Source organism: Strongylocentrotus purpuratus, unplaced genomic scaffold, assembly GCF_000002235.5.
Source record: "Strongylocentrotus purpuratus isolate Spur 01 unplaced genomic scaffold, Spur_5.0 spur5_scaffold_8, whole genome shotgun sequence".
NCBI lineage: Eukaryota > Metazoa > Echinodermata > Echinoidea > Camarodonta > Strongylocentrotidae > Strongylocentrotus > Strongylocentrotus purpuratus.
Window position 1 is genome coordinate 29,204,833 of NW_022145614.1, and position 11,504 is coordinate 29,216,336.

Sequence of the window (11,504 nt, forward strand, 5' to 3'; positions counted from 1 at the left end):
ATCATCACTGTCTTTCAACCTGACAAAATTTGACTGCGTACTTCTTCGCAGCCGTTTATACAAAATAGGATTCCCAATTTATTAATATTCAGCTTTTTAAGTACCGAACAATAACTCTATCTTTATATTCTTCTCCAAAGCACACAATCATATTATGAGGTGTATAAATTAGGTAATTATCTACTTATGCCTAATGCAGGGCTTGATACTAAAAAGTGCCTGGGCCTTGTGGGCATGGCATCAAAAATCTATATCTAGAACCCTTAAGTCAAGCTTAAGCCTCTTACAAAAGAAATAGCAAATGGCACATTTCTATATCAAGTTCCTGTTTTATATCACATATGTTTATGTTATTAATTACTTTTTGTGTATTAGCTTACTCTCATCACTTTGTTTTAGATACATCATCTTTATAAAGTTGTTTTTCCTTTGTATTTATATTCAATTTGGTATCTATAAGATCTGTTTTATGTTAGTAACACAGACTTGCTGAGCTGAAAAGCAGTCTTTTGAGGTTGATGTGAGTGTTATCATGTTTAAATCAATTCAATTCAATTTCAATTTATTCATGTTTCCAACAAAATATTACAAATCAATTATAAGCATTTAAAACAAATGTGAAAAAATACACGTTGGAAGCAGAGGGGTCCACTAAAAAGCAATGCTTGTACAAGTGTGAACACCTCGAATGATACTTAGGAATAATGAGTAATCAAATTAAATATTCAATGCAATTCCAAGCTTCATCTAATCTCACCTCTTTCTCAATGAGTGAGTTGTACTCATTGATCCATCCTTCCACTGTCTCATGGCCGGGGACAGGTTTATCCCAGTTGGCGATGTAAGCTCTGGAGAGGCTGATGTAGCCCTTAATGGCCTGCATCATCTCGGTGGTGGTACAGCTGATGTTGAAGGAAGAGGGCGAGGTGGAGAAGATGGAGTAGGAGGGGGAGTTCTTGTTGTGGTAGTCGGTATCCCACCATGCATCTTGGTACCATTCGGGAAGGAACCACTGGTAGCCTTTCTCTCCTGTCAATCCCTGAAAATGTAAAAGTTATATATCACATTACAGTAGATGGTGGAGGATGAAGGCAAAGTGGAAAAGATGGAGTGGGAGGAAGAGTTCTTATTGTGGGAGGCGATATCCCACCATGCATCTTGGTACTATTCGGGAAGAAAACATTGGTAGCCTTTCTCTCCTGTCAATCCCTGAAAATACAGAAATTATGTTTCCACATCACAACAAAAATTAAATAAATACTGATTCACATCTTATTCTGCTAAGACTAACAAGTCTGTAGGCTTAAAAGCCATCCCAATATGACCTGAAACATGCTATAGGCTAATTAAAGGCCTATAATCTATTCTATATCTCCCTTCCTTTTGGATTTTTTTTTTACAACCTCGTTCTACATAAAGCTGAATATATTTTACATATAAATGTTATGTTACCAACTGGCTCAGTGGTAGGGCATTGGTCCTCGAACCAGGAGGGTCCCGGGTTTAAAACCAAGTCAATGTTCTAGTGCCCTTTGGTAAGGACTGTATTATCCTCATTACCAGTTCCCTTGGAAAGGACTTTAATCTATTGTTCCTCGGGTAACTTACCTACATGCATGTATATATTATTTTTTAATAGCAGTTAATTGCGTAAAACAAACCAACAATAAAGGAAATATCAAACTTCATATCGATCTGACTCCCTAGACTTTCATCCCCCCCCCCCCCCATTGAATCCTAATTTATTGATACAGAATTCTGTTTTGGATTTCTATAACCCCAATTACCAACTTCTGAGGGGTAGTAGACATTAAGGAGTAGTTCCTAGAAAGATACTTGTCCATGATGGGGGGGAGGAGAGGAAGACCAGTTCTACTGGGTAATATTCCAATCAGTAGCTCTCAGAGGGTAGTAGTATAATGGATGGTTGTCTTAGAATATATTACCATTACACTGAAACCCACCTGCTTATGTGCTTCACAGAGCACAAGCCTGGCAACATTCTCCGGGAAATACCCAACGATGATGTGAGCCTTCTTGGACACGATCTCCTCCAGATACGAGGTCACCGCCGCCTGGTTGACTTCATTGGTCGCCATGTAGATGTCGACCACCATCTCAATGCCGCCCTCTATCATCACCTCCTCCATATTCTTCATGACCTTGTAGGTGATGTCCTCACTGTCCGACAGCAATGCATAGCGCCCCCAGCCAAAGTTTTGGAAGAGCTCGATCAAGGCATAACTGGAGAGTGTGGAAGAAACAGAAAAAAATATCATGAATTATTTTGAAAAGAGAGGGGGTGGGAGGGGAAATGTCACATTGATTATAATGTATGTACTAATATAAGGATATTGGGAATATTATTTTGCTACATAAATGGCATTGAATAACTAAAGAAATACAACATGGGCATATATTACAGCTAAAGTTATTTTCAAGCAGGATCTTGGTAAATAAAACCCTGAATAACAGGTGATATGTCATAAACAAAAAAGACACTAATTAGCTTGAGTTGCTACAACAGAAATGCCCATTAATTCCATACAAAACGTGTCCTAGTTGCTTACATCCATAATAAGCATTAAAAGGAAATATAGAACACGATCAAGTGTGTGTCAAAGACAAAAATAAACACTTATTTATATGTACATGTGGTTCATTGTTTATTCAATGATTTATTGGCATCTAATTATTCATCAAAGAAATCTGAGAAGTAACAACTTGAATTTGTCATCTATTTTACACCCTGGAAACAAACATAAAGACCAAATCTGTAGTAATTAGAATGACATACTTTCATCTCCAGTGAAAGATTGGCTTTTCATTATTCACTTTTCTTTGGACTTTAATAAAGCATGATGACTGGAACTTTAAATAGCCCTCTTTTTTTCAAGCCATCATTTGTTTATAGAGAGATTTATCAATATCCGGCTACCACTGACGGATGATGATGATGATTTCTGATATTGTATCTCTTGATTCTTTATTTTCAAACAGCAGGTATAACAATAGAGTACCGAAACTTCTTCAGTTAACAACTGACAGGACATTCTAAACATTAGTCTGTAACTTCAGACTTAGTTTGATGAAGCAATTAGCAACCAGGACAAGGAACATGAGGAACTGTGGCTGTTTAAAATAGAAAAATGGCTCGAAGGCTAATTGAAGCAACTTTATGCCCCTGACACTATACTGACATTAAGATATTCATGAATGGTAGGTCTGGTTTTAAAAATTGCAATGAGGCATTAAATGATGACTGAAAGGTGTTTAAAAATGCAAACTAGGTAAGTACAGTGACATAGATCTGCGGTGATTCAAAAGACAAACAGATCAAATCTGCATGAAACCGCACAAGAGAAGAAAACAAATTTCATCACGTTAACCCACTTATTATCTATGCCAAACGGGTATGGGATTTCAGTCCCACAGGACCATTGGTGGACCTGGTAAAGGGGATGTGGGAGGGAGAGAGAGAGACACGATGGGAGAGAACAAGAGATAAGGAGAGAGACAGGGAGAGTGGAAGGAAAGGTGAATCTTGATAACAGGCTAGAGAGAGAGAGCACATTAGATGGATTACCTTAATTACATCAAGAAAACTGAGAGAAGAACACTTGAATGAGAGAATGAGAGAAATAATGAGAGATAGAGAGTGCATGGAAAGGTGAATCTCAATAGCAGGCGAGAGAGAAAGCACATTAGATGGAAGAGATGCCTCCCTTAATTACCTCAAGAAAACTGAAAGAAGAACATGTGACTGAGAGAATAGGAGGTAGATAGTGTATGGACAAGTGAACATACAGTTTCTACACTAGAAGCTGAAAATAAAAGCACACTGAAAGGAAAATATCCATCCATCCCGACCAAAGTTACAAAAATATTAAAAGAGAGAAAGGATAATTTCTAAATGGAATACAGAATAGCTGTATATTTCTATATGTACCGGTACACAAGGCCGAGGACAAAAGAGCTATCAGTGTAAATATTAAAAATTGACCCATTTACACATCCCAAACAACATTTTGAAAAATCATCAAAGTTTACTCATACCAATTTCTTGATGAGTACCGCATCAAATCTCAAAATACAAAATAATTAAAGTGAAAAACTATTAGCTTATATATTCAATGTTTTGGGAATATTTCTAATTTTTATTTAGGAAACTATGAATGAATATATATATGTTGCTTCTCATTTAAAAAACAAACAAATTTGACGAATGAAAACTAATATTTTTACTATTATAATCTAATCTTCCTCATTGTCGTCAAATACTATTCAAACAAATTTACAGTCGACTATATTATCATTAAAATACTGAGGCATGTGAATATCATCCCAAAGGATTGGAAAACAGGAATTCATGAGAAAATTAGGAAACATCACATGATCTAAGAACACTCAGATTAAGGAAAGATATTTTTGATTGACCCATTTTCAATAACTAGTGAAAATTGTTGCAAACAATTATCAAGAGATAACCAATATAGAGGCAATAGGTTTTGATAAGGAAATGGATATATGCTACCGAAGCACATGACTGAAGAGTAAATATACAAAAAGAAACATTTAAGCTTCAGTAGTAGTTAAACCCCTATAGAACTACCTAAATACAACTTGTACCGAAGGCTTTAATAAGTCATATTCTCCCGGTAATAAACATATTCAGTCCATCTCAAGGAATATTCCGATGATACACATGACAAAACTACCCACAATCTTTGTCTAGACCAATTATACTCCCCCTTTCATCAAAAGAAACCACGATTCGAAACTTCTTTAAAGGACAACGTACTCCACAGAGGAATGTCTAGTGTTTTTACAAGTACTATTGAGAAATCTCCTGTGAATTACTCACAATTTCTTTCAATCACCACTTATTTTATATTTGTACTTTTTTCAAATGTTCATTTCAAATCTTTTCTGGCTAAATATAAAACATTAAAACCACAAATGATGATAAAAGTGAGTTCTAATATAGCCACTTATTTTATATTTGTACTTTTTTCAAATGTTCATTTCAAATCTTTTCTGGCTAAATATAAAACATTAAAACCACAAATAATGATAAAAGTGAGTTCTAATATAGCCACTTATATTATATTTGTACTTTTTTCAAATTTTCAAATTTTCATTCCACTCTTTTTCTGGCTAAATATAAAACATTAAAACCACAAATGATGATAAAAGTGAGTTCTTGTAAAGCCCAAATGTTCCTCATCTAGTAACTCCCAGTGCTCAGGTATGATCTGGCTTTTGTACAAACGATGTTGTAATATTCTGTTTCATTTCATTTATTCATTTCATTTCCAGGAAACACAACATAAAAAACTAAAACATTAATTTGACAGCATTGATACGTAAATTACAAAAATCACAACCAATGCTTGGACATTTGCGGCATGCCCCAAAGAAATACTGATTCCTGCATCTTCAATGACTAGTGTTTTAAAAACAAACAGACAATAAAAGACAGAAACACACTAAAGAATGTTGTGTGGCAACAAGGGGAGGGGGGGGGAGGGGTTGTCTGCATGACCGTTGACATGATTGTTCTAAATGAGGTATGTCAAAATGGAATACATGTAAAGCATTCACACCTAAGTCAAGAGGGTTGCAAACCTAGATCAATGTCATGTCACAGGACATTGATGCCATAATGGCATTTTCAATCATTAAAACTCTCAATTAAAAATTATCCGGTGTCAATTAAGTGTTGTAATTCCATCTTATTATTATTTCTCTTTCTTTTCTTCACTACTACACTTCTTGTATTCTTCTAAGAGGTTTTTTTTAAAACATCCTTTCGACAAAAAAAAACCTTTAAGATTCACCAAACCTTCAACATTTTACCATACATGTAAGTCTCCAATTTTCAACAATCCAAGTGCCATCATTAGTTTATGATAATGTTTTTTTTAAGGAGATGGTACATGTATATGCTCAATTTTAACAATGGAATGCTAGTGGTAAAATTGATAATATTTCATGCCTACTTCCACTGTGACACAAAACAAACAAAGAATTGACCCTCTTAATTGCAAACATAAAATTTCATTCTTTAAGACTCAAAAGGGTTAAACGGAATAAAGAACACAGCCCGATTTCCCTCTCATGAGGTAATGGCGTGTTTTCAAAATGGACTTTGCTGACTTTGCTCTGGTACCAGGACTCAGAGAGGGGAGATGGGAAAGAGTCACTTCCCGTTACCAGCAGAGGAAGGAGGGTACGATAGAGTTTCAGCCAGGCCTAGCTGGGCCTGGGGGTGCAACAAGAGGATCCTCTAGCACACAACACAGTCAGGAGACCGTGAAATGACGAGACTTTATTTAGACTGCTGCTACCTGTCGGGTGTCTTTACTCAAGCGTAAACAACTCAGAGGTGTTGCTAGATCAGTTTATCCTCTTCCAATGGATCCTCTCCCAACTTATTAAGATACATGTACATGCAACAACATTTGTTTGCTTTAAATCTTTCAAATCTTTGAGAGAACTAGGAGATGTTAATTAATCCATTGCCTACATGAACTGTATGGTCTCTGTATAAAGCCTATGGAAATGAAAGAATTCAGTTGTCAATAGGGTAATTTGATTTATCCTCTTCCAAAGGAGGGCTTTCTAATTCCATATTATAAAGATCTATACATATTTTTGCCACCTTTAACATTCTAATCTTTGTTAAAAGGACTGAGTTATTGCTTAATCATGCAGTTTTTATCCTCTTCCGGTGTAGGGTTTTCTTTCACATCAAGATGACAGTATGTGTTGGCCTTCCTACCCCGGTGTGTAATGTCCATCAATTGGCTCATTCGCTGACATGTCAAATTTGCTGATTGGTTCAGAAAATTGGCAAAAAATCAAAAACAGGATTGCACAAGATATTTTGAAAATATTTATGTAATAACTTATATCCTAGCTTAATCGAGCATTAAACTATGCGGTAGGTTCTCTTCCAACATATGTAGGCATGGGAGTAGCATGCATACATATACAAAGTTCAGAATAGTATGAAAGCTGCAACAATTGAAAAACAAAACACAAGATAACAAAAGAGATCCACAATAAGCGGTTCATAATGATTTCATGTAGTCTAATGTATTCATGCTTTTTATCATCGCGTACCAACCCCCCTCCCCCTCCCCCTCCCTAAAGACCATTTCTGTCATATATACCTCTGCAGGGATTAACAACTAATATCACTTAAACAGAAACTCCTGATCAATCTGATAGTCTATCTTTCTTCTTAGGAAGAGTCTGTACGAAACCATTTAGTATGAAATGAAAACAACAATGCATCTGTAAAAAGGTAATAAATGTCTTGTGGGAGAGGTTGTCATATCATGAACCCTAATGTCACATCAACATGAATTATTGCTTCAAATTGATAAATGGAAACCACCTATTGTTATGGGGCTCCTTTCGGTAACTCGCAATCAAATTCGTTAAAGAACAATAACTCACAACGAGGACGAAACCTTTCGTTGAGCGCCAGAGGGACGCTAATTCTGAGTTGAAGGATATGAGTTAATGCCCTTCTGGCTCTCAGCAGACTAAACTCGCTAGATTAACCTCAGATGCCGAAACGAGACATATCTCTCTTCTTTTTTAATGGTTCTTGACTGGTTTTGTATGGAAAGAGAAAGGATTTAAGATCTTTGCCCTGTGAGATCTGTTATCACCCTCATAATGACATCATCTAATCCAGCCAATCATCGTACCATGACGTCTATTCTCTTAGGACTCCCTCTATTGACACTGATCCAAGAGTTATCAAGGACGCACCGAACTCCCCTGTCTTCCTTTGTTCAAACGTACCACCAAGTGCCCCCTCTCTAGCTTCTTCTCCCTCCCCCTCCCCATTCCTCTTGCTTTCACGCTGACTCTGTATGTGAAGAATCGAGCCATATCTGTTCACACAACCTACTTACAATCCAGTCTGACCTACTCTTGTTACGCATTATTGCGTCTGTAACATTTTCACCTCTTACCACAAGACCGTGAGGGGCTGATGTGGTACAACCACTTCATAACCCAATGCTACATTTATAGACCGTACACCCTGATAGAGATCATACAAGTGATAGTACAAACTGCTGAAATGTGTTTGATGGAAATATATTTGTAGAGACTGAAATATCTCTGATGTTGCCTAATTGGTTTACTATGAACCAGAGAGAAACTTTGGTCCAGCGATCGCAAGAAACCAGGCGGCGCTAGGAAAACGTATAACTGATCACTTAGCTTGGAAAAGTCCATAGGAGTGGACAAAAGCTTGCGCAACAAAATTCAAGGTTGGTAGAAACTTTAAAAAAATACATTTTATAATTATCCCCAACCGATGAAAGTTTTCTGTACCAGAGGGAAGCTGTTTGAGAGTCTGGGGCAGCCTCCTGCTTCTGATCTGGGATTCCTCTAGAAGAGCGTGTCCTAATCAATGACTGTACAATATTATACAAATAATGAATGGTTGTGAGTTCAATAGTGCGAATATGTTCATGAGTTCAAAGATTAACATTCTATTCAACGAGGCGTCAGCCGAGTTGAATAGAATTAACGTTAATCTTTCAACGAATGAACATATTTGCACTATTAAACGAATGAAAACATTCATTATTTGTTTTATACAACATCGAAGAAGACCTAATAGAACGTTAATCAACAAATTATGCTTTACTCCTTATAAAGATAAATTAAAGTTCGAGTCAAGCCTTCTCGATTACATGCCTTTGCGTCAGATACACGCAGGGATACGCGCACATGCAGCAGAGAGGTACGCAGTCTGCATATAACCAAAAATGCACGGCGCATATAACCAAAAATGCACGACCGTGCAATATACCATCTATTGAATATCATGTGACCAACAATCGTCCAATCAAATGACAAGGATCCACGTAGGTGTTGTATAAATGTTTGCTATCAGTAGAGTAAGGAATGTGAGCACAATGTATACCTCCGAGGAGGCGGGATGGCTCAGTGGTAGAGCAGTGGTCTCCTAACCTGAAGGTCCCAAGTTCAAAACCTAGTCAATGCGCTTGTGCCTTTAGGTAAGGCATTAATCCTCATTACCAAATCACTCAGAGAGGGCTTAAAGCCTGTTTACTTTAAGCATATACATGCTTTCTTAGCAGTCAGGTCAAACCATCATTGATCAAAGCTTCCTCATATATTATTTTTTAGTTTGCAACCAAATTCTTCGTATAAATCACTTCAAGAACATGTTAAAGGTGCAAAAAAAAATCTAGAAATTCACAAGGTTGAAATAAGATTTTTCAATACTTGGGGAATGAACTTGGGGAATTACAACTTTTTTGTCATTAAAAAAAAAGAAGAAGATTTACATGGCTAGTTCTACTTTCATACTTCCACTTCAAGCTCCGATGACTCTTCTTACTTATTTAGAGAAGCCGGAAATGAATATCGTCATTTCACTCAGCAAAATTTAACACCAGTGTCCCATGACAGGATATCCATAAAAAATATCCTGGAACAAAATAAAGATAATGAACTTTTGCTTCCATGATGGTATGTCAGAAATAACTTGAAATCAGTAGAGAATTAATCTTCATCAAATTTCATACCCAGAAGACAAAATGCATTGTCATCCCTTCTCCAAAAAAGAGGAGTTTTGAAGAGATGGTGGTATCAAGTGTTAGGATGGAAGTACAATTCAGTTGTTCCAAAATCTTCATTGCCTGTTTCTATACACAGCAATTGATTGTGTCATTAGCTAAATATACAACTGGATACTTCATGTTTTTTTAAAGCTAATTCTTGTGAGCTCTTAATCCTTATGATGTGTTGTCAAAAAATATCTTGAAATTAGTAGAGAGTTTATCTCACAATCATATTTTGTACCCAGTAGAGAAAATGTTCACTGTATTGTCATCTCTTCCCCCAAAAGACAGTGAAGAGTTCAAAGATATTGCAGGAGAGCAGTTTCCAATTATTCAAATGCATTCCTGAGCCTTTTATACCACGATGAAAGGTTAAAAATATCTTGAAATCTGCATAGAATTACTGTTGAAATCATCACATTCTATATCCAGCAAAGAAAATGTATTCTCATCCCCCAAAAGACAAAGTTGGAAATCTTGAGCATCGGATTCATAGAATTTTAACAGTCTCCTAATTCATTCCAATACGTGATACACCTTAAGCCTGACAATTTCGACTACTTTGCAAGCACAAAGCATTTTCAGTTGTAACATGTAGCAGAGTATCTGAATTCTTAAGACTATTTAGACTACATGGTTCAGGCCCTGTACTACACAGCCAGAAATCTGACAAAGTTAGGCTAATCCCTAGGCTTTATGAAATTGTGTTTCCGTGTCAAAATAAGTCTGAGCCTGCAAACTACATTTCTACCTCTACATATATATATCTTCTTCAACAACATACCAATAATCAAAAAGAAGAATATTCCATTTAATGCTGGGCCCATCCTGTGAAAATAAATGCAAATTAATAAAAATCAAACCGAATCATCAAGTTGTGATTGTATCGTTACAAAGCTCACCATTGTTCTGTGGTATCAGGGAAGGTCCTGAAGTAGTATGGGTACTGGTCTTTGTTGGAGAGGCTTGGTGAGTCAGACTGGTAGCTCACTACGACCGTGTTGAGGAACCGGGAGACACTACCAACGACCTCCGCTTCTGAGGAACACATGGGCCCAACCAAACCTACCACAATAAAATGACAAATAATATGTTAACATAATGAAGAGCTTGATGTTTATAAAATCCCGACCTGGGTTCATGAAGATAAATTCTGGACAATAACCTGCAGGAGATTTGCCTCAATCTTCATAAGCCTAGAAATACAAGTCAAGGGACTGCAAGCCATTTCCACAGGAATCAGTCTTTGAAGAACACATTGTAGCAATACTCCTTTAAAGACCTGTCCTGTCCTAAAAACTTACCTGCAAGTAACCACAATCATAAAAAATTTGAAGTACAAAAGTAGAGATTCTTTGTACTACATCTTGTTTCCATGGAAACAGTAATTGCAGGGCACATTGGACAGATAGTATAGCAGATTCACCTTTCCTTCATTAAACTGTTGCCTGTACATGATAGGCCATGATCTTCATTAATCTGTGAATAATATAGTGGAGGGCCTTCTGAAATGTATTCTGTTTCCATTAGATCCAGTCCTTGAAATCATATTGAAACAGAGTACTATGCAATGAAATGGGCAATTACCTGCAAGTGATTGGCCACGATCTTCATACAATTTTAGGTAACAGAGGAGAGATGTCTCTAGACTGCATCTCGTTTCCATTGAAACCAGTCTTTGAAACTACACTAACACGAAAGTACCATACAAACCTTGAATGGAATGGAAAAAATTACCTGCAAGTGATTGGCCACGATCTTCATAAAACTTGAAGTAAGAGAGGAGAGATGTCTCTGGACTGCATCTCGTTTCCATGGAAACCAGTCTTTTAATTACACAAAAGCGCCATACAAACCTTGAATAGAATGGACAAATTACCT

The 11,504-nt window shown here is 36.7% G+C and overlaps 1 protein-coding gene across 1 annotated transcript in view; it reads right to left on the minus strand.

The window, feature by feature from the left end:
• Positions 1-11,439, minus strand: part of LOC591965 (venus kinase receptor) — a 47,950-nt gene extending 36,511 nt beyond the window's left edge. Inside the window, exons 1-4 of the mRNA XM_030975213.1 lie at positions 11,361-11,439; positions 10,526-10,688; positions 1,965-2,244; positions 758-1,039 (exon numbers count right to left, since the gene is read on the minus strand). Coding sequence (XP_030831073.1) covers positions 758-1,039; positions 1,965-2,244; positions 10,526-10,688; positions 11,361-11,439 — 804 coding nt within the window. The remainder of the gene's footprint in view (positions 1-757; positions 1,040-1,964; positions 2,245-10,525; positions 10,689-11,360) is intronic.
• Positions 11,440-11,504: the final 65 nt, after the last annotated feature.